At 48.3% G+C, this 26,309-nt stretch overlaps 1 protein-coding gene across 5 annotated transcripts in view; it reads right to left on the bottom strand.

Moving 5' to 3' along the window:
* HERC1 (HECT and RLD domain containing E3 ubiquitin protein ligase family member 1) overlaps window positions 1-26,309 on the bottom strand; it is a 341,682-nt gene that overhangs the window by 182,359 nt on the left and 133,014 nt on the right. For all 5 annotated transcript variants that reach the window (XM_073579381.1, XM_073579383.1, XM_073579385.1 and 2 more), the window contains exons 28-29: window positions 25,694-25,912; window positions 6,459-6,579 (exon numbers count right to left, since the gene is read on the bottom strand). In XM_073579381.1, coding sequence (XP_073435482.1) covers window positions 6,459-6,579; window positions 25,694-25,912 — 340 coding nt within the window. The remainder of the gene's footprint in view (window positions 1-6,458; window positions 6,580-25,693; window positions 25,913-26,309) is intronic.

Raw genomic sequence — 26,309 nt, 5'->3', positions numbered from 1 at the left:
TTTTTATCATTGTGTCACATCTATTTGTAGGACATGTGCACATTCAGTTATCACACATTCATTTAGAGACAGCGCTAATTTAAAGGAATATAAAATAAAACAATATATCAACTGCAATAGTAGAAATGTAGTATATTTAATTACATGTTTGAAGTACAATCTGAAACAAACCTGAGAGACCGCCTGATCCGGTGGGACAGACTACATCGACGGTCCAGAGAGGACGGGTTCCTGTCCCAAGCTGTCAACAATGCCTGCTGCCGAGAACGGAGATGTAGTTGAGCGAACGGTACTGCCTCGATTGTCGCCACCATTTTCCCCAGGACATGCATGCCGAACCGCAGGGAGCGGGCAAGAGAAAGCTTCCGGGCCCCCTGAATCAATGCCGAGACCTTTTCTGGAGGGAGAATCACCAACCCTCGAGATGTGTCCAGGATCATCCCCAGAAAGGAGATTCGCTGGGATGGTGCTGGGGAGGACTTTCTTAGGTTTACCAGCCAACCGAAATGAGTGAGAGTGTCCACAGTGATGCTTACACACTCTGCAAAGGCCTGAAGGGACGATCCTTTGATGAGCAGGTCGTCTAGGTAGGGCAGGATCACCACGCCCTGAGAGTGCAGAATAGACATGACAGCTGCCATGACCTTGGTGAACACTCTGGGGGCGGTGGCGAGACCGAAGGGCAAGGCCGTGAATTGAAAGTGCTCGTCGCCTACAGTGAAGTGTAGAAATATTTGACCTGGAAAGATCGGAATGTGAAGATATGCATCCTTGATGTCGACAGACGCTAGGTTTTCCCCTTTCTCCAGCGAGATGATGACTGAACGGAGAGACTCCATTCTGAAATGACGAACCTTGACAAACCTGTTTAACATATTAGCAAACAGTTTTGCTAACAGTTTTTGGTCCAGAACGGGACGCATCGTTCCTTCCTTTTTTGGAACCACGAACAAGATTGAGTAAAACCCCTTGAATCTTTCTGTGTGGGGGACGAGAATGATGACCCAGTCCTTGCAGAGTGCATCTATGACTTGGTAGAACGAGGCTGCGTGCGCCTCCGTCTTTGGAAGACGCATTCGGAAGAAGCATGTTGCGGGGGAGACGCAAATTCTATTTAGTCTCCGGAGGACACCAGATCTCTGGCCCATTGGTCGTAAACGACCACCAGCATGACTTGCAAAAACAAGAGTAGACGGTCACCTACCCTGTCTGTGTCCTCTGGATACCGCAATGAGTCACTGAGCAGAGAACTTGTGGCACCCTTGGGCCCGGACCGAGAGGATCTGCTTTTCGAGGAATGAGAGGGCTTTTATGGGGGGTTGGGGATCCCTGTCCCAACACAGGGGACGGGCCGAGCTCGAGGAGGCGGTTGTGGAGGGCCAGCTTGCAGTGCTGCGAAATGGCCGGAAGCGAACCTGGCGTTGGCTTCGAAAGGGTCGACTGGGTCTTTGCTGAGGAAGGAATTTACTCTTCCCTCCAGTAGCATCTGAGATAATTTGGTCTAGTTTCTCTCCGAATAAATCGCCCGCTCAGGTAAGGCAGACAAGTTAAAGATTTTTTGGAAGCAGAATCTGCCTGCCACTTGCGGAGCCATAACGATCTCCTGATAGTAATGGCATTTGCGGCTGCTAACGCGGCACAGTTAGCTGCATCTAGAGAGGCATGGACAACGTAATCCCCGGCCCGGGCAATCTGCAAAGCGAGACTGACCGCCTCGGTAAGCAGGTTATTGTCTCAGCTGGTTTTCACCAGAACTTCTACCCAAGTTACTATAGCTCTGGCCACCCAAGTTGCGGCAAAAGATTGGGAAAGAATCATAGAATCATAGAATCGTAGAGTTGGAAGGGACCTCCTGGGCCATCTGGTCCAACCCCCTGCTCAAAGCAGGATTCGCTAAATCATCCCAAGACTGACTGACTGAGCGAGATTATCAATCTGTCGATCAGTGGGGTTTTTAATAGATGAGCCGTCAGACAACAACAAGAGAGTCCTGGAAGCAAGGCGTGATATGGGTGGATCCACTGCAGGGGACTCAGTTCATTCCTTACTTAGGGAAGGAGCAAAGGGGTAACGCGACTCCAGCGGCTTTTGCCCTGCAAATCGCTTGTGCGGGCGACTTCTAGGTCTATGGACAATTTCCGTAAATTTAGGGTGGTTAGCGAACACCTTGTGAGGCTGTTTTGCCCTCTTAAAGGACGCCGTGTGATCCGGACTAATCCCAGGCTCTTCATCTACTCTCAGAGCCTTATTGACCGCATCAATGAGGGAATCTAGAGACTCTTGGTATTCTTGCGAGTCTGGTCTCCGGCGACGTCTGACTCATATTTAGAGTCGTGTTCGCTGCGAACCCTGGTGAGGGGGAGTGGGAAACGGAGGTTACAGACACCGAGGCACAAGAGTGCCTGGGGGACGAGCTATGGGGTAGTTTCCTAGAAGACTGTCTGATTTCTGCTGTTGTCTGGCCTCTGTCCGAAGAAGACTCTTGCGTGGGTGAAAGGCTTTTCCGAGACACACCGATGCCCTGGCTTGAGGAGGAATCACGGAAGGATTCTATAGCTTTAGCCAGGGAAGCCATGGACTGTGCCAGAGACGTGGCCCACTCTGGGGGGTTAGGTCCACTAGGGTCGGAATTAGCGGAGGGCTCCTGTGCGCAGGAAGAGTTGCAGGCCGCACAGAATGAAGTACAGTGACCCCGGGGCAGTGGAGCATTACATGTGGAACATGAGGTATACACCGCTGTGTGTGTTTTGTTTTTTAGATGCCTTTGCTTGAGACATGTTGCCTGTGAAGCTGCTAAAGGCTACTGCAGGGAAGGGGACAAGTGCTGTGTCCTCTTACCCAGGTCCTGTTGTGCCCCCAGTGAATGTAGGCAGCGTAGAATACACGCATCCGGCGTCCCTCTGAGCACTCTGCAGCGGCGAGGGAGAGAGCAATGGCCGCCACGAGTAAGTTTGCACTTCTTGTAGATAACAAGAAGCGCCAGGGGGAGTGGGCGGAGCAAGATCCGGCAGCCGAGAACCCAGCGGTGGCGCTTCTCTCAACGCGATCAGCGCCGGAAAAAGTGGGCGGAGCCACGGCCTAGTCAGACCAGAAGCCGGGGAGTAAATTTGTGGCTGCCGGGAGCGGGGTGCGTGATGGGTGGCACCTAGGGAACACAGGACCGAAGGAGCATTGGCGCTGCGTTGCAAAGAAAGTGAGAGAGCGCCCTCCAGCCGCTAGTGGACGCTGTCCACATAAGCCCCAGCGTCACCCATAGATGACGTCCCAGTACCTTTCAGAAAAGGATCCTCTTCTCCGGATGTTGCATAGACAGGTACCGTCCTTTATGTCCAACTACAATCCACCTTCCCTGTGACAGGGAGGTGGAGAGGGACCATTTTCCTCCCATCATCATCCACTTTGCAATAGTGGTGATGCAGTGGGGAAAGCTTGGACTACACTGGGGCTTCGGTGTGTCCCGTGGAATCAATCCCTTGGGATAGAATAGGGTCATGCCCGGCTGTGAGCCCGGTTCCAGAAGGGGGTACGAGCGGGCGAAACCCAACGTTCGCTTCTGTTATAGATGTGGGGAGAGCGGGGCCCTGGGGGTCCTGTCGCCCCTGGATCAGGCCCAGGCGTAGAGACGTAGCAGGAGGAGGGACGGGGAGGCGACACTTCTCGTTCCCGCCTGTTGAAGATTTGGGGAGATCGGGACCTTGAAAGGACCCTTCATTCCAGAGGAAAAAAATAAAAAATTCAAAAAAAATGTATAACATTTTAAAATAATAAAGTTGGGGTCTGAAGCCAGACCCAAGTGCCTCCTACAGACACTAAGCAAGAACTGCTTCAAGGTAGAGCCAGCAGAGGGTGTATACTGCGGAGGAGTTAATTTCTTTGTATATTTGCTTAGTGTTCTCCTAGTGGCAGCAGCATAACACCCATGGTCCTGTGTCCCTCAATGAGGCGAAGGAGAAAGTCAGCTTTTCAAAACTGGTACCTAATTTTTGAGCTGTCCATCTCCTCTTCCTGTCCATTTCTGCATGAGAATTTAAAGCAAGATGGTGGCAGCTATCGAGGCAATCCCACTTGCTCAGTTCCACCCCAGGCCTCTTCAGCCAGCCCTGCTCTCCCATTGAGACAGGTCTAACCTCTCCCTAGATAGCCCAATTCTTCTCTAAACCACCACTTTATCACTCCTCATCCTGAGTCAGACAGTCTCCGATCTGGGGGCTCCCCTCATTCTTCTTGGTCAATCCTTCCTCCTAACTCCCTTTACAGATTGTGAAGACGGACACCAGTCTTCACAGTTGGGGAGGAGTCCTCCTAAAGCTTACGATTCAGGATCAAGTGTCCCAAAGTCCTACTTCCAGTCACGTCTTAGAAGTCAGAGTAATCTGCTGTCTCCAAATCCTAATTCAGGCTGACAGTGCCACCACTGTGGCTTACTTCAACAATTAAGGAGGGACGGCAAGTCAACAAGCAATTCTCAACAGGGTGGAACAAAGAATCCCGGCAATAGACAACTGGGCCACGGACATTCTAAGTCGCGAAGCATTAACCGCAGGAGAGTGGCCCCTGCACCCGACAGTTATCGGTCAGATGTGTGGGGCACTCCAGAAATCGACCTGATGGTATCCAGGCTCAATCACAAAATTCCTTGATTCGTGTTCAGAGCTTGCAACCCCATAGTGGTCGCCTCTAATGCTATGGCGATTCCATGGTCACAATTTTCCCTCCTACTTTTGCTACCTAAGTTGCAAAAGAAGATAAAGTTGGAAGGAATCCCCGTAATCCTTGAGGATCCAGACAGGCCCAGAAGATGAAGTTACGCAGAAGTGGTCAGCCTCTTCTCAGACGTTCCATGAAGACTTCAGGATCAACCAGCCCTACTTTTCCAAACTCTTCCACCAGAATTCTCGGTTGATGGATTTTATGGCTTTGCTTTTGAAGCAGCAATTTTAAAATCCTCTGGTTTTTCTGATCACGTTTGACAGACAATGATCAAGGCATAAAAGCCATCCTTGTCTAGTATCTACCATTGTACTTGTTTATTCCCTTCCATTACTCCTCATCTTTCCTGCACTCGGATCTTGAGTCTGGATTAGCTCTCAGCTCCTTCAGGGACCAGGTCTCGGACCCCTCAATTCTATTTCAAAAGGAACTAGCTTCTAAGCCTCAGATCAGGACTTTTCTTCAGTGTGTGGTCCAATCTGTTCCTCCTATCGGCCTCATTTGAATCCCTGGGACCTTTGAACCAATCTATAGCATTTCCCTGCTCTGGCATTCCTGGAAGGTGAGTTCCTGATTTCTATCATTTCCATCAGGTGAGTATCACAACTAGAGGCCTTGTCCACAAGGGGTTTTACGTATGGTACCTTTGTTCCTTCCATCTTAAGATATTCTGCCATCACCTTGTTCTTTTTCTAATCCAGCGGAGAAATCCTTACACTGCTTCGTCAGATCTGTGTGTCACATAATGAAGGTGACAGCATCTTTCAGATGTTCGGATTCTCTGTCATTCCAGAAGGACCTAGTCAAGGTCTCTCTGCCTTTAAAGTGCTCCATGGATTTTGGTCTGCCATTCTGAAAGCTTATTTTAAGCCAAGAAAAAAAAGCTCCTCCTCAGGGGGTAAAGCTCATTCCACTCGGGTAGTGGAGGATTTCTGGATCGTCCACCCTCAGACATTGATTTTGCAGCTTGTTAGGCTACTGCCGTCCACATCTTCTCAAAATTCTACAAGGTTCACTCTTTTGCCTTGACGGATGCAAATTTGGCCAGAAAGCTACTGCAAGTGGCAGCCACTCGGTAGACTACCTTTGGGATTTGCCTTACATAGTCATATATTTTCCCATGCTTAGGACTGCTTTTGGATATACCACGGTTTTCTATGTCCACCAATGAAGAGCACAAGAAAAGAGGTGCGCTGGTTAAACTTCATGTTGCATGCAGGGTACTTGGACTATGGGTACTCTCTATGACCATTATTGTGGAGGAGGGTTGGAGAATTTGCTGGTTAAGATGTTGATGTATGACCGCTGTTACAGAGTTGTTGTTTACATTGCTGCTACATTAATCTCAGCAGCAATGAGGAGGGACACTGAGGAGCCGTCCAACAGAATAGAGAGGCGAAAATTCAGCAACAGGGAGAAGAGATACTAAGAAGCTGACTATCAGGTTGAGTGGATGGAGAATTACATAAAGGATTATATAGTCCACTCACATGTAATGTATATACACCAGCCAAGGTACAAGGGATACATTTAATAAGTGTATTATGTAGTGGGCATTGTGAAATCTGGTGACAGATACGCTTTAATAGCTTACCTTTACCAACACCGATCTAAGCTTCAATTTCTCCTTCTTTCTAGTAATGCAATTATGATATTGGAATACCCTTCTAAACCAGTCAACTAGTTATTTCCATCATCAGCCCAATAGAAGAGCTTACATTCTTCACACAGACAGTGAAACAACTTACCCACATGGTGTCTATTTGTCTGCAGAGCCCTGTCCAGAGTGGCAGAAAGCTGCTGATAGATTTTGTGCACAGCTTTTTGGATCTCGACTTGTATGCTACTTTTTGAAGCCCGTATTCCGTCCTGAAAACAATACAAAACATTACACAAAAATATACAAACATAAGGCCTAGTCATTGACATATTGTGATTTGGTTTTTGATGAGCAGACACCATTTTCAGCTATGCTGCAGGTATTACATTCAACTTATTCATCTTTTTACATATGACAAAAAAAGAGTGCTGTAAAACAGATACAATAATTTATAATTCTAAAAACTTCATCAGAAGTTTTAAATCAATGAAAATCCAAAACGCCAATACCCCACCACCGCCAATTGCTAAAATAAGGCATAACTGCTATGTGTCTATTTCTGATGGACTCTGCTCAGATTTCCTCAGACACCCGAATGAGCAGTGTATGGAATCATAGAAAGTTTTCATTTGTACCAGTCATTTACAGATAATGAGCTCCTTATCAATGAGAACCTAACATCCCCCAGTACCTACTAAGACATCACATTACATAGATCCCCTCCCAGATTATAAGATCCTTCATACACCATATAGAAGACATACATCTTGCTTGTGGTTTGTGTCTGTATAAGATATATTTGTTTTTCATATTTACTTACACACACAGTAAGTTTTTCTCTCTCAGTCAACAAAACCATAAGGGGGCTTGTTTTTTGGCCGACGAGTTGTATTTTCGAGTTGCACCAGCTATTTTATCGTGTGATGTATTCAAAAGCAGGTTTTATTTCTACGATGTTGGTAAAAAAGAGCTGGCAATATGATTCTCCAAATCAGTACAGTTCTTGTGACATGTAAAGGTTTTTTTTCCCCTCTTAAGTAGTAAAAAAATAAATTTGGAAATTCATAAAAAACAAAAACAAATAATGTTTTCAATTTTCACTCGACGGAGCTGTATGAGGACTTGTTTTTTTCACCCAAAGTCATAGTTTTTATCGATGCTATTTTAGGGTAAATACAATCACCTCATACTGCATTTTTTGCAGTGTTGCAGTGGCATAGAAATCAAAAATTCTGTCATTTTGAATCTTTTCCTCCCATTACTGCATTTATAGATCGGGTTTACAGCCGCGATCAGAGATCAGCTCCACTCACGGCTGTTAGAGGCACATAATACCAGAATAACACAGCCACTATGTGCTAGCAAAGATACAGACTCAGTTCCTGAGCCTGCAAAAGCAGGTGTGACACCCCAGAGTCCGGTTGTCACAGTGACATTGCCTCCCTCTAAGAGGTGAAGTCATGCTTGGAGGCAGAAAGGGGATCCCCATGCCAGGTAACATAGATTAAATCACAATTCCTGCTGCAGGTCAGAAAACGGAGATTAGACCTACCGGTAATGTTATTTCCAGGAGTCCATCCTGACAGCACCATGGGGGTTGACCTTTCATCCTCACAGGGACATGAAATACACGAGAGGTTAAAAGGTCCCCTCCCACACCACACTCCAGTGATTTTCCAAGTACCACACCAGTATGGATGCAATTAAAATTTATTGAGATTTAGTACAAGCATATTGACACCAGTACAGATCCTAGGGAGGGAACTACCAGTGCTGTCAGGATGGACTCCTGGAAATAACATTACCGGTAGGTCTAATCTCAGTTTTCCAGGACGTCCTATCCTGACAGCACCATGGGGAATACCAAAGTAGGAATTCGCTTAGGGTGGGACTACTGCTTGTAGCACTCTACGACAGAAGGTCGACTGGCTAGCTGTCAAAGTGTCCAACTTATAGTGTCTACAGAAAGTGTTCGGTGTAGACCAGGTGGCGGCCCTGCATATTTGATCTACTGAGGCCCCCGCCCTCTCTGCCCATGATGATGCTATTGCCCTAGTGGAATGGGCCCTAAGTCCTACCGGTATAGGAAACCCTTCGGCCTCGTACGCCGAGGTGATAATTGTCTTAATCCACCTTGCCAGGGTCTGTGTAGCTGCGCTTTTACCCTTATTTTTACCGCCGTACTGGATAAATAGTTTTGTGTCCTGTCGCCAATCCCGGGTGACCTCTAGGTAGCGGATGACTGCACGTCTAACATCCAGGGAATGGAACAGTTTTTCTTTATCATTCTTTGGGTCTGGACAAAATGAGGGTAGGATTATCTCCTGGTTTAGATTTTGCGGAGATGCTACTTTCGGGAGGAACCTCGGGTCTAGCTTGGGCACTATGTGATCCACAAAGATCTGAATGTAGGGGTTCTGGACTGAGAGGGCCTGGATCTCCCCTAAGCGCTTGGCTGAGGTGATCGCTACCAGAAATACGTTTTTTTGTGTGAGCTTTGCAATGTCTACCTCTGATATTGGCTCATAAGGGGGTCTACACAGAGTTGAGGACTAGATTTAGGTCCCACGGGGGGACCGTCCTTCTTAATGTGGGTCTTAACCTCTGGGTGGCTTTGGTAAATTGCGCTATCCATGGATGGGAGGATAGGGAGAAATTGAAGAAAGTACTTAAGGCCGCTATCTGGACCTTGAGTGTGCTCGGGGTTAGGCCCTTATCAGGATCCATGCTGCTAGTTGCAAACTTCCTGGGTTTGGGTGTTGAACTGGGCCCTGGGCAAGTAGGTCCGACGACGTTGGTAGATGGAGTGGTCCCTTCTGAGCCATTTTCTTGAGGAGGGGAAACCAAATCCGCCGGGGCCAAAAGGGTACGATTAGCATCACCCGAGCTCCCTCCTCCTGGATCTTTCTGAGAACCCTTGGTATTATGGCGATAGGGGGGAACCCGTATAGTAGTCCCCCTCTCCAGCTCTGGTTCAGGGCGTCGATCTCTTCCGGATGGTCCGCCGGATTGAGGGAGTAGAACCTCTCCAGCTTGGCGTTTCTTCTTGTCGCAAAGAGGTCCAGTTGGGGTGTCCCCCAGCGATGGCACAAGTCCATGAAGATCTCTTCTTTTAGCTCCCACTCGGTGGCCCGGACTTCTTGCCTGCTTAAGTAGTCGGCTATATTGTTTTGGGAGCCTTCCAGGTGTATTGCTGACGAGGAGCGGGTGTTGTTTTCTGCCCAGGTGAGGATGCGAGCCGCTAGGTCCTGAAGCTTCCCGTGCCTTGGCCCCCCTTGGTGGCGTAGGAAGGCCACTGTGGTCACGTTGTCCGACATGATCTTTATATGCTGGTTCTGTAGGCATGACTTGTTTCTCTTCAGCGTTTCCCAAACTGCTCGTAGTTCTCGGTAGTTTGAGGACTGTAAGCTGATGTTCTTGGGCCATGTTCCTTGCAGGTATCTTCCCTCTAGGTGAGCTCCCCATCCTTCTCTGCTGGCATCCGTGGTGATGGTCACACAAGGAGACAGGATCCAAGGAAACCCCTGGCTGATATTTCTGTGGTTGGTCCACCACTTCAGGGATGATCTTAAAGCTGGAGACGGCCGGAACTTCTTGTCCAGTGAGGACTGTCGTCTGTCCCATCTTGACAGGATCTCCCTCTGCAGGATTCTTGTGTGGGCCTGGCTCCACATAACGCAGGGTATGCATGCGGTTAGGGTGCCCAGAATCTTCATCGCGGTCCTTATCGAAACCTGGAGCTGACCGAGCTGACGAACCTTGTCCATGATGGGCCTTTTCTTCTCTTCGGGTAAGAGTGAGATTCTTCTTCTGGAGTCCAACATGACCCCCAGGAATTTTTTCTGAGAACTGGGCCGAAGATCTGACTTTTCTCTGTTCAGGATCCAACCTAGGCTCTCGAGCCTGGAAATTACTGAAATGAGTTGTTCCTTCAACTCCTCCACTGTACGGGATACCAATAAAAAGTCGTCTAAGTAAGGCACGATGATTATGCCCTCCTGTCGTAAATTTGCCACGACTTCGGCGACCAGTTTCGTAAAAACTCGAGGTGCTGACGCCAAGCCGAACGGAAGGGCCTGGAACTGAAAGTGGTAGTATCTGCCGCCTTTCTTTAGGGCGAAACGTAGGAACCTCTGAGATTGAGGATGGATGGGCACGTGATAATACGCACTTTTTAAGTCTATAGTGCACATGGAAGCGTTCTGGTCTATCAGCGGGATGGCGGTTTTCAGGGATTCCATTCGGAATCTCTTGTACCGAACCCATTGATTTAATGGTTTTAAATTTATGATGGTTCGGCTTTCTCCCGACGGTTTTGTTATCGTGAAGAGAGTTGAATAGTGCCCCTGACCTCTCTCCGCTTCTGGGACGGGAACCACTACCTCGGTCTTTAATAGATTCCCTATGTCGGCCCATATAGGATCTATCAGGGCTCTGGAACGGGGTTCTGTGACCACGAATCGTGCAGGGGGGGGGGTTTGTAAACTCAAGGGAATAACCCTGGGAGATTGTATTGAGGACCCATGGGTTTTGGGAGATGAGTCGCCAAGCCTCCACAAAGTGTCTGAGACGCCCCCCTACCGGTATGGCATCATTGTCTTCTGCTTCTGGAACTTTGCCCGGAACGAGACGGGGGAGCCCTACTTTTCCCCCCCTTCGAATATTCCCAGCGAGGAGATTTCCCCTTCCCTCTGTATTCCTGCCTTTGGTAAGGACGGAATCTCTGAAAGGAAGACTGCTTTCTAGGTTTCTCCTCTGGAAACCCTTTTTTGTCGTCAGAGGCACTCTCTAGAATCTTATCTAAAGCCGGCCCAAATACTTTCCCCCCCCGAGAAGGGTATGGAACATAATTTATTCTTAGACTGGTAGTCCCCCGACCAGGTTTTCATCCATATGGCTCGACGGGCCGCGTTGGATAAAGAGTTATTCCTGGCCGCAAATCTTACAGATTCCGCCGAAGCATCCGCCAGAAAACCAGTTGCGATCTTTAACAGGGGAATGCTCTCAAGGATATCGCCCCTAGGGGCTTTTTCCTTTAATTGTTGTTCCATCTGGTTGATCCATAGATACATGGACCTAGCGACTGAAGTGGCGGCTATGTTTGCTTTCATCACCGCCACTGAGGCCGCCCAAGCCCTCTTCAAGAGCACGTCGGCCTTTTTGTCCATGGGTTCTTTGAGACTGGAAGAGTCCTCAAAGGGAATTGAGGTCTTCCTTGACACCTTAGCCACCTGGGAATCGATTTTAGGCACCTCATTCCAAGTGTTGATGTCTTCCGGGTTAAATGGAAGTCGCAGTTTAAAGTCTCGCGGTACAACCAGTCTTTTCTCGTCGTCCTCCCATTCTTCCAGGATCATCGCCCGGATATGGTCATTGACTGGGAAGACCTGACGGACCTTGGCTCTTAGCCCCCCGAACATCGCGTCCTGGATGGATTGCTCCTTCGGGGCTTCCTCGATCTGCATCGTACTCCTCACTGCCCTGAGGAGCTCGTCCGTATTCTCTGAGGTGAATTGGTACTTTTTCCCCGTCTCCAGGGGTTCAGAGGTGATCCCGCCTTCTTCCTCCGAGTCCGTACCCCGTATCTCCTCCTCTGAAGACTGGTCGGACTCCCATCTTGGTCTTTTGGATTGGGACTGGTCGGCCGACTGCGTGGGTAGCCAAGCAGAGATGGAGGCCTGGACCTCCTCTCTGACCACTGTGCGCATCTCCGTGAGGAACGTGGCCTGCTCTCCTCTGATGATCCGCAGGGTACAGTCCTCGCATAAGGGTTTCTTCCATGTGCTCGGCAGCTTGCTGGCACAGATGGGGCATTTGGGCTTGTTTGATCCCCTAGATGCTGCTGCCACCGGGGACGGCGCCGACTTGTCCTAACAAAGAACAGGAGACCGTTTTACTAACAGCTCCTGTCTTTGAACTCACAGCCCACCCTGCCTCCTACTCACGGACGCTGGGTCTGGCTCGCTCCTGCGTCCGTGTTCTCCGTCCATGATGTCCGCTGAAGGTGACCAGTCTGTACCGCTCTGTACCGCTGCCCCCGCTCTAATCCTACCTTATCTTGCGCTGGAAACGCTTCTCCCGTCCATGACGCTTCCTTCTGACGACGCAGGCCCAAACCGGAAGTCGTCATACCCGGCGACCGGAAGTGACGCGGCCGCCGGCTCTCGCTGGAGTCGAGCCGGGGGGAGCGCTACATCGTCCCGGAGCGACGCTCCACGGGACCGCAGGCGGGAAACCACCCTTAGGGGGGTGCCGCGCGCACCGTCCGACCGGAGGAGTTGGCGGTTGGGACCCCGAACCTCCTGGCCCCCGGTAAGTTCTGCTGCTCTCCTGCCGCCGCCGCTGCGGCGCTCTCATGCCTGTCCTTACAGGGACAGGAAAAACACTGGAGTGTGGTGTGGGAGGGGACCTTTTAACCTCTCGTGTATTTCCTGTCCCTGTAAGGATGAAAGGTCAACCCCCATGGTGCTGTCAGGATAGGACGTCCTGGAAAAGGGAGCTGCCTTATAAATTCTGGCCAGCGGAGGGGGTTGGTGAGTCAGCTAGAAGTTAGCTGAGGGAGTTGTCATGGAAACGAGAGCAGCTGTGAGGAAAAATGACAAGACAGTTAAAACGTGAGGTAAAAAAATCTTTCTGGAAGATCCAGTCAGTTAGAGACGGAGAGGTGATCTGACAGGAGGGGAAGGACGACAGCAGATAGAAGGGTGTTACGAATGAGTCACCGTAGGAGGCAAAAACAGAAACACTAGCCAAGTCCAGAAAACCAGAGAAGTTGGCAGCTATCGGATTGCAGACCCCTGAACCTATCAACAACAACAACTAGCAGTAGCCGTGGGGGGTTCCTACGGTGCTCTAGACCCCTTGATCACAGCCGGAGAACTAAATAGCCTAAAGACAGAAAGGGAAATCTAAACTGCCCCAGAGCAGACCCCAAAGCAATAGGCAGCCCCCAACATATAATGACGGTGAAGCAAGATGAAAAAACACTAACACAGATAGAAAGATACAGTTGTGGCCAAAAGTATTGACACCCCTGCAATTCTATCAGATAATACCCAGTTTCTTCCTGAAAATGATTGCAAACACAAATTCTTTGGTATTACTAGCTTCATTTAATTTGTCTTAAATGAAAAAACACAAAAAGAATTGTCCTAAAGCCAAATTGGATATAATTCCACACCAAACATAAAAAAGAGGGTGGACAAAAGTATTGGCACTGTTCGAAAAATCATGTGATGCTTCTCTAATTTGTGTAATTAACAGCACCTGTAACTTACTTGTGGCACCTAACAGGTGTTGGCAATAACTAAATCACACTTGCAGCCAGTTGAAATGGATTAAAGCTGACTCAACTTCTGTCCTGTGTCGTGTGTACCACATTGAGCAAGGAGAAAAGAAAGAAGACCAAAGAACTGTCTGAGGACTTGAGAAACCAAATTGTGAGGAAGCATGAGCAATCTCAAGGCTACAAATCTATCTCCAAAGACCAGATTGTTCCTGTGTCTACCGTGCGCAGTGTCATCAAGAAGTTTAAAGCCCATGGCACTGTGGCTAACCTCCCTAGATGTGGACGGAAAAGAAAAATTGACAAGAGATTTCAACACAAGATTGTGCGGATGTTGGATAAAGAACCTCGACTAACATCCAAACAAGTTCAAGCTGCCCTGCAGTCTGAGGGTACAACAGTGTCAACCCGTACTATCCATCGGCGTCTGAATGAAAAGGGACTGTATGGTAGGAGACCCAGGAAGACCCCACTTCTTACCACGAGACATAAAAAAGCCAGGCTGGAGTTTGCCAAGACTAACCTGAAAAAGCCTAAAATGTTTTGGAAGAATGTTCTCTGGTCAGATGAGACAAAAGTAGAGCTTTTTGGGCAAAGGCATCAACATAGAGTTTACAGGAGAAAACATGAGGCATTCAAAGAAAAAACACGGTCCCTACAGTCAAACATGGCAGAGGTTTCCTGATGTTTTGGGGTTGCTTTGCTGCCTCTGGCACTGGACTGCTTGACCGTGTGCATGGCATTATGAAGTCCGAAGACTACCAACAAATTTTGCAGCATAATGTATGGCCCAGTGTGAGAAAGCTGGGTCTCCCTCAGAGGTCATGGGTCTTCCACAGGACAATGACCCAAAACACAATTCAAAAAGCACTAGAAAATGGTTTGAGAGAAAGCAGTGGAGACTTCAAAGGTGGCCAGCAATGAGTCCAGGCTTGAATCCCATAGAACACCTGTGGAGAGATCTAAAAAAAGGCAGTTTGGAGAAGGCACCCTTCAAATATCAGGGACCTGGAGCAGTTTGCCAAAGAAGAATGGTCTAAAATTCCACCAGACCATTGTAAGAAACTCATTGATGGTTACCGGAAGCTGTTGGTTGCAGGTATTTTGGCTAAAGGTTGTGCAACCAAGCATTAGGCTGAGGGTGCCAATACTTTTGTCTGGCCCATTTTTGGAGTTTTGTGTGAAATGATCAATGTTTTGCTTCATTCTCTTTTGTGTTTTTTTATTTAAGACAAATTAAATGAAGATAATACTACCAAAGAATTTGTGTTTGCAATCATTTTCAGGAAGAAACAGAGTATTATCGGACAGAATTGCAGGGGTGTCAATACTTTTGGCCACAACTGTAGGCTGAGCAAATGATGGGGCACAAGCTAACTAAATAGGACAGGATAGAAAAGCTGTTGTCTGCAATCCACCAAAACCCTATCAAAACTTGAGCCAACAGACTGATAGGGAAAAGAGCCCTGAAGACGCTAGGCTTCAAAAAGACTATATCAGTACTCAGGTATTTTCTGAAGACAGAGCAAAAAGGCAAAAAGGAATTCAGCTCACCCCAGCAGGGAATGGCAGAAATCCAGAAAAACAAAGCAAAACAAAACCAAAACACAAATGCAAAAAGCAGAGCAGAAAACTTAGCTTTTGAGGAGCAGGAATCAGACTGGTCTCCTAGAAACCTTCAGAGAAATCACCAGCAAGGCAGAAGGGCGTCAGCTGCCTTATATCCAGTCAGCAATTCCCGTCACCCAGTCATCATCATCCTGCTCAGGTGCTTGGTAATCAGCCACACTACCTTCCTTCACCAGAAGAGGGAGTTCTTCAGACCTCAATGGTGAAGGGGAAAATGAACTTACAACAGTACCTCCCCCTTGAGGAGGGGTCACCGAACCCTCATCCACACCACCAGGGCGATCAGGGTGAGCCCGGTGAAAGGCACGCACCAATCTTTTGGCATGAATATCAGAGGCAGAGACCCAGGAATTATCCTTCTGACCATAACCCTTCCACTTAACCAAATACTGGAGTCTCCGTCTAGCCAGACGGGAATCCAGTATCTTCTCTACCTCATATTCCATGTTACCTTCAACCAATACAGGGTCCGGAGGTGCCACCCCAGGAACTACTGGTTCAACAAACCTCTTCAACAAGGACTTATGAAACACATTATGGATTTTAAATGTGACAGGAAGAAAAGAGACCACAAAATCAAAACGTGTAAAAAACAAGGCCCACCTAGCCTGTCTAGGGTTCAAGCGTTTGGCCGACTCCAGGTAAATCAAATTCTTGTGGTCAGTGAGGACCACGACTTGATGTTTAGCTCCCTCCAACCAATGTCTCCACTCCTCAAATGCCCATTTCATGGCTAACAGTTCCCGATTCCCCACATCATAGTTACGTTCAGATGGGGAGAACTTTCGGGAAAAGAAAGCACAGGGATTCATTTTAGATGTTACAGGATCCTTTTGGGACAAAACAGCTCCTGCACCAATCTCAGAAGCGTCCACCTCTACCTGGAACGGGAGTGAGACATCAGGTTGCCGCAAAACCGGGGCAGAAGTGAATCTTTGCTTCAGCTCCTGAAAGGAAGAGACAGACTCCGGAGACCAATTCAACACATCAGCACCCTTCTTAGTCAGATCAGTCAATGGCTTGGCAATACTAGAAAATTTTGCTATAAATTTCCGATAAAAATTAGCAAAACCCAAAAACTTCTGGAGGGCCTTCAAAGAAGTGGGCTGAACCCAATCATAAATGGCCTGTACCTTGGCCGGGTCCATTTCAATAGTTGACGGAGACAAAATAAATCCCAAAAATGAAATCCTCTGTACCCCAAAAAGGCATTTCGATCCTTTGACATACAGGGAATTCTCCCTCAAGATCCGGAACACAGTCCGAACATGTTCCACATGAGAATCCCGATTCTTGGAGAAGATCAAAATATCATCCAGATAGATAATCAAAAATTTATCCACAAAGTCTCAGAAAATGTCGTTCATGAAGCACTGGAAGACAGAAGGGGCATTAGTGAGCCCAAAAGGCATCACCAGGTACTAAAAATGTCCCTCCGGAGTATTAAACGCCATCTTCCATTCATCCCCATGCTTAATGCGGATAAGATTATATGCCCCCCTGAGATCAAGCTTGGTAAACCAGCAAGCACCTTTAACTCTGGAGAATAGATCCGAAATCAGGGGTAACGGATACTGATATTTAATAGTAATTTTGTTGAGGGCATGATAATCAATACAAGGCCTTAATGAACCATCCTTTTTGGCCACGAAAAAAAACCCAGCACCTAAGGGTGAAGAGGATGGTCTAATATGACCCTTCTCCAATGCCTCCTTAATATAGGATCGCATAGCCTCGTGCTCGGGTACAGATAAACTGAAGAGCCAACCCTTGGGAAATTTACACCCCGGGCTCAGTTCAATTGCACAGTCATAACTCCTATGAGGAGGCAAAGAAGCAGACTCAGTCTCACTAAATACATCATAAAAGTCCGCCAAATAGTCAGGAACATCATGCGACTGAGGAGAGGTGGAAAAAAAACGGAGCCTCACTAATGGCACACCGACAACCCCAACTCACCACAGACACAGATTTCCAATCCAAAACTGGATTATGAATTTGCAACCAGGGAAACCCCAGAACAATGGTATCATGCAAATTATGCAACACCAAAAATCTGCAATTTTCTTGATGGTCTGGGGCGACCCGCATTACCACCTGGGTCCAAAACTGAGGTTTATTTTTCGCCAAAGGAGTAGCATCAATCCCCCTCAAAGGGATAGGCGTCCGCAGAGGTGTCATAGGAAATCCACAACGTTTAGCAAAATCCAAGTCCATTAGGTTCAGGGCTGCTCCCGAATCCACAAAAGCCTTGGCGGAAAATGTGGACAGTGAGCAGATCAGAGTAATTGCCAGAAGAAACTTAGGTTGAACGCCACTCACAGAAAACGTGTGTCCAAAAGTTTCTCTCATTTAGGACAGACAGAAATAATATGCGAGGCATCTCCACAAAAAAAAAACAAAAAAAAAAACAGCTTATTACAAGCCTTCTGAACTCCTGACGTTGCTCCCTGGACAAAACTCTATCACATTGCATAGGTTCAGACACTTGTTCAACAGGTGGCAACACCTCTCGTGCAGTCCTGCATTCACGTAAACGCCGATCAACCTGAATGGCTAATGACATAGAATCGTCAAGACCAGAGGGAACAGGAAATCCCACCATAGTATCTTTTACAGCTTCTGACAAACCCTTCCGAAAGAGCTGCCAAGGCATTATCATTCCAGGTAGTAAGGACCGCCCACTTTCTGATTTTTTGACAGTACAATTCTGCAGAATCTCGACCCTGGCTCAATGCCGACAGGGTCTTTTCAGCCTGATCAATAGCATTAGGTTCGTCATACAACAACACCAAGCCTTGAAAAAATGCGTTCACATTAGTCAGAATAGGATCATCTGGTTTCAAAGAAAATGCCCAATCCTGGGGATCGCCACGCAGCAAAGAGATGACAATTTTAACCTGCTGCGCGGAGCTCCCTGACGAGTTAGGCTTCAAGGCAAAAAATAATTTACAATTATTTTTGAAATTCAAAAATTTAGACCGATCCCCAAAAAACACATCAGGAGTAGGGATCTTTGGTTCAGCAGCATGTGAATGAGCAAGGTAGGCGGAAATTCCCCGCACTTCCGCAGCGAGCTGCTCCACACGATCAGACAATTGCTTTATCTCTATTGAGAGAAAAAAAAAATCCCCCTACGGCCTCAGAGATATAGAGGAAAAAATATACACACTTTTTTTTTTCTTTTTACAATTCTTTCCTGTTATTGAGTACCCTAGGATCTGCGGTATGGCTGGTGATTCTGTTATGAATGAGTCACCGTAGGAGGCAAAAACAGAAATACTAGCCAAGTCCAGAAAACCAGAGAAGTTGGCAGCTATCGGATTGCAGACCCCTGAACCTATCAACAACAACTAGCAGTAGCCGTGGGGGGTTCCTACGGTGCCCTAGACCCCTCGATCACAGCCGGAGAACTAAATAGCCTAAAGACAGAAAGGGAAATCTAAACTGCCCCAGAGCAGACCCCAAAGCAATAGGCAGCCCCCAACATATAATGACGGTGAAGCAAGATGAAAAAACACTAACACAGATAGAAAGATAGGCTGAGCAAATGATGGGGCCCAAGCTAACTAAATAGGACAGGATAGAAAAGCTGCTGTCTGCAATCCGCCAAAACCCTATCAAAACATGAGCCAACAGACTGATAGGGAAAAGAGCCCTGAAGACGCTAGGCTTCAAAAAGACTATCAGTACTCAGGTATTTTCTGAAGACAGAGCAAAAAGGCAAAAAGTAATTCAGCTCACCCCAGCAGGGGAATGGTAGAAATCCAGAAAAACAAGGCAAAAAGCAGAGCAGAAAACTTAGCTTTTAAGGAGCAGGAATCAGACTGGTCTCCTAGAATCCCTCAGAGAAATCACCAGCAAGGCAGAAGGGCGTCGGCTGCCTTATATCCAGTCAGCAATTCCTGTCACCCAGTCATCATCATCCTGCTCAGGTGCTTGGTAATCAGCCTATCTTCCTTCACCAGAAGAGGGAGTTCATCAGACCTCAATGGTGAAGGGGAAAATGAACTCACAACAGAACGGGCTTTGGAGAAGCTAAAACTGCGTATAGCAGACCCCAGAGCGAAGCGCTAATAGAGAGAAAAGGGACGTCAGAGTCCTTGGTGGTGAGGAGCTGTATGTCCTGATCGACGAATCTGAAAGTACAGGGAACTGTAAATTCCTGTGCAACATTGAGCACCTGAGGGCACGGCAGCGGATAAGGAGCCCGGGGCCGACGGTGAAACCACCATGGTTACTTACCGGTAGCCGGTTTTTCCGGAACCCATGACAGCACCACATGAGAGATGGATCCGCCCCGCCAGGACAGGAACCTACTGAAACATAAGGGGCGGCACCTCTCCCCCGCTTCAGTTGGACTACAGAGCATTTGAGAGGACTTCCCGGTTAGTTACATATTTATCCAACACCACATCACACAAATACACCCGACTATTGTGCACACCCAAACGGTGAAAAAGGGGGGGAAATATACGGGTGCTGTCATGGGTTCCGGAAAAACCGGCTACCGGTAAGTAACCATGGTGGTTTTCCCTTCACCCATGACAGCACCACATGAGAGATTCTGGAGACTTCGAACACCTTAGGGAGGGACCACCGCTTGCAGCACCCTTCTACCAAAGGTCAAGTCAGCAGAGGAGGATAGATTTAGTCTATAGTGTCTAAAGAAAGTTGAGGGTGAGGCCCAGGTAGCGGCCTTACAAATTTGCTCTATTGATACCTCTGCTTTCTCAGCCCAGGAGGTCGCCACGGCTCTGGTGGAATGAGCCTTGATGCCGTCAGGAACCGGGATACCACTAGCTGAATAGGCTACACTAATGGCCTCCCTAATCCATTGGGCAATAGTTCCCTTTGACACTCCATAACCTTTCCTAGCACCCTGGAAGGCTACGAATAGGGACTGGGACCTCCTCCACTGGCTGGTTATAGACATATACACTACTAGGGTTCTTTTAACGTCTAGGCTATGAAATTTCTCCTCCCCTGGGTTTTTCGGATTCTCGCAGAAGGAAGCGAGGACAATTTCTTGGTTTCGGTGAAAGTTAGTTACTACTTTCGGCAAGTAAGCAGGGTCTGTTCTCATAACCACCCTATCCTGGTATATCTGGGTATATGGTGGGTTGACTGAGAGGGCCTGCAAGTCACTAACTCTACGTGCCGATGTTAGAGCTACCAAAATGATGGTTTTTAGGGTGAGATTTTTAGTTGAAATCTGCTGTATGGGTTCAAATGGCTCCTTCGTAAGGGCTTCCAGCACCAGATTTAGATCCCATGGAGCTATTTTTGGTAAGGAAACTGGCCTAGATCTGTGGCAAGATTTTATGAACCTGGCTACCCATCTGTTTGCCGCTATATTGCAATTGTATAATGCACCCAGTGCTGAAACCTGCACCTTGAGGGTATTAACCGCCAGGCCTAGCTGTAGACCTGCCTGCAAGAACTCCAAGATGGACTCGATTGGGGGTTCTTGGCCTAACGGTTTTCCCAGGAATTGTAGAAATTTCTTCCACGTCCTGCCATATATAATGGTTGTTATTGGTTTTCTACTTTTCATTAGAGTAGTCACCAACCCCGGGGAAAACCCTTTATCTCTCAAAAGTGCCCTCTCAAATTCCACGCCGTCAGATGGAACCCCTTGACTTGTTTGTGGAATATCGGCCCCTGAGCTAATAAATCTGGAATTTCTGGCAGTACCCACGGGTCCGAGAGAGACATCATTTGCAGTAGTGAAAACCACGGTCTTTTTGGCCAGAACGGGGCTATGAGGATTACTCTGGCTTGCTCGTCTCTTATCTTTTTTACCACTGCCGGGATTAACGCTACTGGGGGAAAGGCATAGCTCAGTTTGAACAGCCACGGGATTTGCAGAGCGTCTACTGCCCATGGGTTTTCCCCTGGGTTTAATGAGCAGAACCTCCTCACCTGTCGGTTGTTTTTGGTGGCAAAGAGGTCGATCACTGGCTGCCCCCATAACTGTACTATCCTCTGGAATATTACACGATTTAAGGCCCACTCTCCCTGTTTTAACTTGTTAGAAAGTCGGCTTGAACATTTTCTGTCCCTTTGATGTGTAGGGCCGTCAGGGAGGTTAGATGTTGTTCTGCTTTGAGAAAGATTCTTTTGGCTTCGTCCATTAGGGAGTTTGACCTTGTCCCTCCCTGGTGGTTGACATACGCCACTGCCACCCTGTTGTCTGACATAATTCGGACATTTTGACCCTGTAACATGGGAATGAATGTCTCCAAGGCTCTGTTTACCGCTCTTAACTCTCTCAAGTTGGAGGAAGCCTTCTGCTCTAGGTGACCCCAGGACCCTTGGGCTATTTGTTCTCTCAGGTGTGCCCCCCATCCCAAGGAGCTTGCGTCCGTCAATATTATATCGGACACGGGCCTGTGCCACAAAGTTCCCCCTGCTAAATTTGTGCTGTCTAGCCACCAAGTGAGAGAGTTTTTCCCCTTTTCGGAAAGTTCCAGCTTCCCTTCTAAACGCCCTTTCAATCGTTTCTGGGCTGACAAGATTTCCGCCTGCAGTTGTCGGGTATGAAACTGTGCCCAGTTGACCGCAGGGATACAGGCTGTTAGCGTGCCCAACAGGGACATTGCCCTTCTTAGGGTCATGTGAGGTTGTTGTATTGCTGTAAGGGTCATTTCTCTCACTTTCTCTAGTTTTTTCTCTGGCAAGAGACAAACTTGACGGTCGGAGTCCAAGATGAAACCTAGAAATGTTTGTTTCCTTAGGGGTTGAAGTTTTGATTTCTTTAAGTTTACCATCCAACCCAGTCTTTGCAGGGTTTCTGTTATTTTCTCTACTTGATGTGCGCAGTGATGTTCTGAATTGCCAATGACCAAAAAATCGTCCAAGTAAGGCACCATGATCACATTGTGGATTCGAAGGAAAGCTGACATTTCCGCTATTACTTTCGTAAGAATCCTTGGCGCTATGGAGATGCCAAACGGAAGAGCTGTAAATTGAAAATGCCTGAGGTCGCCCTGGATGTATAGGGCTACCCTCAGGTATTTCTGGTATTCTGGGTGCATCGGGATGTGGTAATAGGCATCCTTCAAATCTATTACGGCCATGAAGCAGTTGTGGTGTAACAGCTTTATGGCCGAAGTCACCGATTCCATTTTGAATGTTTGGTTCATGATCCATTGATTGAGGCGCCTGAGATTTATTATCGTTCTGAAGGAGAGGTCTGGTTTTTTTATTAGGAAGAGGGGAGAATAGAACCCCCTTCTCTCTTGATCTTTTGGGACCTCTATCAGAACTTGTTTCTCCAACAGTCCTAAGATTTCTGTTTCTATGGCTGATTGCTCTCCTGGTTCCTTTCTGACGGGGGTCACCACAAATGGAGCTCTTGGATGCTGGAAGAAAGGGATTTTTAGGCCATTCTTTATAATGCTCAGAATCCAATTGTTGGCCGATATTTTCTCCCATTCAAAAGAGCCTCAATCTTCCCCCCACAGGAGGGCTGGTGTCATTGCGGGGATTTTTTGGCGGTTGAGGTAGTTCCCCCAAACATGAACCCTGGTTCTTTTTTCCTCTTGTCGTCCCACCTTTTCCGCTCTCCCGGGGGACGGCCCCGATTGAACCTTCCCCTCCGAAAGGGCGGTCTCCTTTGATCACCCATGAATCTGGGGAAGCCCTTCTTTTTATCACCGGCTTTCTCCAGGATGTCATCCAGGTTTTTTCCAAACAGGAACTGCCCATCACATGATAACGATCATAATTTCGCCTTAGACTGAATGTCCCCAGGGCAGCCTTTGAGCCATAACGCCCGTCTTGCGGCGTTCGATAGCCCCGCTGCTCTTGCCATTAACCTCATCGAGTCGGCGGAGGTGTCAGCCAAGAAGGCGGCAGCTCCGTGTAGCAGGTACATTTCTCCTAATATTTTCTCTCTTGGTACTTTGGAGACTAATTTTTCTTCAAGTTGTTGCAACCAGACCATTAATGACCGGGCTGTGCAGGTGCCGGCTATTGCTGGTTTCAGACCCCCTGCCGCTGCCTCCCAAGTGTGCCTTAGGTATGAGTCCGCTTTTTTATCCAAGGGATCTCTCAAAACCCCTGAATCATCCAGGGGCAGGGCCGACTTCTTGGAAGACCTAGACACTGCTGCGTCAATCTTTGGGACCTTGTCACAGACGTCCGTGTCTTTAGCCTCAAAGGGGTATCTTCGCTTTGAAGAGGAGGGAAGGCTACCTGACTTCTCCGGTTTCTTCCACTCTCTCTCGATTAGGGCCTGAACCTTGTCATTGACCGGAAAGGTACGCTTCTTCCTTTCTTGCAGGCCGCCAAACATTACATCCTCCAGTGATCTCTCTACCTTCTCCTCCTGCAGGCCCATAGTGGACCTGATGGCTTTAAGGAGAGCGTCCGTATCTTCTACGGGAAAGCAAGGTCTGCCCCCCGTATCACTGTCTGAGGATGAAGATGACCCATGCTCAACTTGATACTCCGAAGAGGAGGAGCCTGACGAGGAACTCGGGGAGGCTTTCCTACTCTTACTCTTCTTTTTTAATATTTTTTTAAGTGAGCCCTGTACCTCAGATTTTATTATCGATCTGAGGTTTGTTGCCAGGCTCGGCACCTCTTCAGCCATAGTCCGCTGGATACAGCTGACACATAAGTCCTTTTGGTAGTCTTTTGCTAAAGGGCTGTGGCATATGGCACATTCTCTATTTTTCTTTTTGCTTATAGCTTTTTTGCCTCCCTAATAAAAAAAAAAAAAAAAGACATAGGAAGGCCTATTATAATATTGTCTAACTTTCACGGAGATCACTCACCACCCAGGAAAGACGGATACCGGGCTCTGGGGCTGCGAAGGAGCGTGGGCTCTGTGCTCTTTTGACCTCGAGGAATCCCTCGATCGGTGACTTGGACGGCTGCTGCTTTTGCCGCTCGAGCAGCTCTTGCGACCAGAAGCTTGCGATGGGGGCAGGGACAATGGGGACGGTGAGCGATCCTCCTGAGACGCCATTGTCACCCCTGCAGCCGCTTCTGCTCCTTCTTTTACCGGTGAGTGAGCCCCTCATTACCCCTCCCCCCCGCGACCGCCAGCCGCTTCTCCTGGCCGGCGTCGCGCCCGGCGCCATGACCGTCGCGTCCTGATGACGTCAGCGGTCGCGCTCCCAGAATCCTCTGCGCCGCTGACGTCAGACGCCGGTCTCCGCCCCCGGCTTCCACTGCATGCAGGCGAAGGAACGGGCGCGCGCGCAGGGGGAGGGCGGCACAGGGAGGAACCTCCGAAGGGAGGACATCGGGACGTGCCCGCACGAACCCGGGGCCCGAATCAGGCAAAACCCCGGGGACTGCGCTACCAGCTGCCGACGGCCGGCGTCGCAGGTAAGCCAGCCCTGCAATTTTTACACGCCGGGACGGCCCTGGGTCTTTTCATCCTGACAGGCACCGCCGCTGTCAGAGGGATTCCTTTCCAGGACAGGAACCCAACTGAAGCGGGGGAGAGGTGCCGCCCCTTATGTTTCAGTAGGTTCCTGTCCTGGCGGGGTGGATCCCTCTCTCATGTGGTGCTGTCATGGGTGAAGGGAAAAAGGACGGTATCCGTGGAATAGGCTCACGCTGACAGCCGTACAGGTTAGTGAAATAATCACGCAATTGAGGGTCGCAGCATAGTTATAAAGAGCGGAGACCCACACACAAAGCACAGAAGGAAGGTCTTAAACCCCCACCTGGCAAGGTGGATCCCCTGAATGCCTCCAGGCGAGCCGGCGTCATTCCATCACCTGTATGTGGTACTCCAGATTGCAACTAATTACCAGTAAAAGGTAAAGAAACTGCACCTCTCGGTGTCCTCCTCATTTCTCTGCACCCCAACGTTCACAGCTATTTTGACTATCAATCTAACATCTTTGCCCTGGGACTATTGCTCTACCTGTGGAGGGCTATTTTCACCTCAGCTGCGCCACATCAACAGTCTCAGGGGAACAACACGGTAGCGCTGGTCACCTCTGACCAGAATATCACAGGTGGCGTCACGTATTTAACCATCTATAAACATCTTCATTTTTACCACATCACCAACATCTTTTCCCCTTCCATCATTTTTTATGCAATGGACGCCCCAGGACCACGGACCGGGTCGCCGCCGCCGTGACACCGTCCCCCGTTGAAGTCGACGGGCCCGGTACTGAGTACCCCACGGTCCTGCACAGTGCGCGCGTGCCCTCACGCCGCCGCACATGCACCCCGGGCGCTTCACAGGCAGATGACAAAAATGTATGATATGTCAGTAGGGGCTAAGGATTGCTCAAACCGATTGGCAGCTCTGATCGAAAAGAGATGCACATCAGCCACATGGTGTTGGTTGACGTTTGATGTCCTGCAGAATTTAGGTTACAGTGGTAACATTTGCAATGCATAAACTGTCAAACTGTTATTTCCAACTGTAGGTGTAAAGTTTTACTCTGTAAGAAACACCTGGTTCAAGTAGCACCAAAAGTCTCCTTTACCTGGTAATGATGAAGATGGACACTTTCTCCTTTAGTGCCTGAGTGACCAGCAGTACCTAGTCCAAAACAACCTGCAAGAAACTGCAGTCTCACAGAGGTCAGCAGAGATGAAGACTGAAAGGTAGCGAGTGACTGGCGACTACCTAACGTTTGGGCATTTCCTTTCTCCTCCATTCCAGATAGAAGAACAAGGATCTGGTGCAAGGCCTCCAAGCGCAACTAGAAAAAAATGATAACACTTGGTGTCATTACAGACTTGCACAAAAGATGTGGCAACATTACTAAACAAATACTGGCTGAGAGCAGCCTGTGTCCTCCTCCTACTGACACTAAGCTAAAACTGAATAGCTTTCTGCCAGTTGGTGGGTATATACTGCTGGGGAGGAACTAACCCTTTTTTGTATAGTGTCAACCTCCTAGTGGCAGCAGCATACACCCATGGTTTCCTGTGTCCCCCAATGAAGCGAAAGAGAAATACTGCTTTGACAGTTTTTCAGTTTTATATGCTCGACGCCTGCATATATAGATTTAAATTTCACAAGCACCTTGTTGTCTTTACATACCCATTAGTGCCTCCATAATATACATTACTCATGCAACATATGTATCTGATACA

Source organism: Dendrobates tinctorius, unplaced genomic scaffold (genome assembly GCF_039654945.1).
Source record: "Dendrobates tinctorius isolate UK_male_01 unplaced genomic scaffold, ASM3965494v1 ptg000062l, whole genome shotgun sequence".
NCBI lineage: Eukaryota > Metazoa > Chordata > Amphibia > Anura > Dendrobatidae > Dendrobates > Dendrobates tinctorius.
This window is presented reverse-complemented; position numbering and strand designations above follow the sequence as displayed.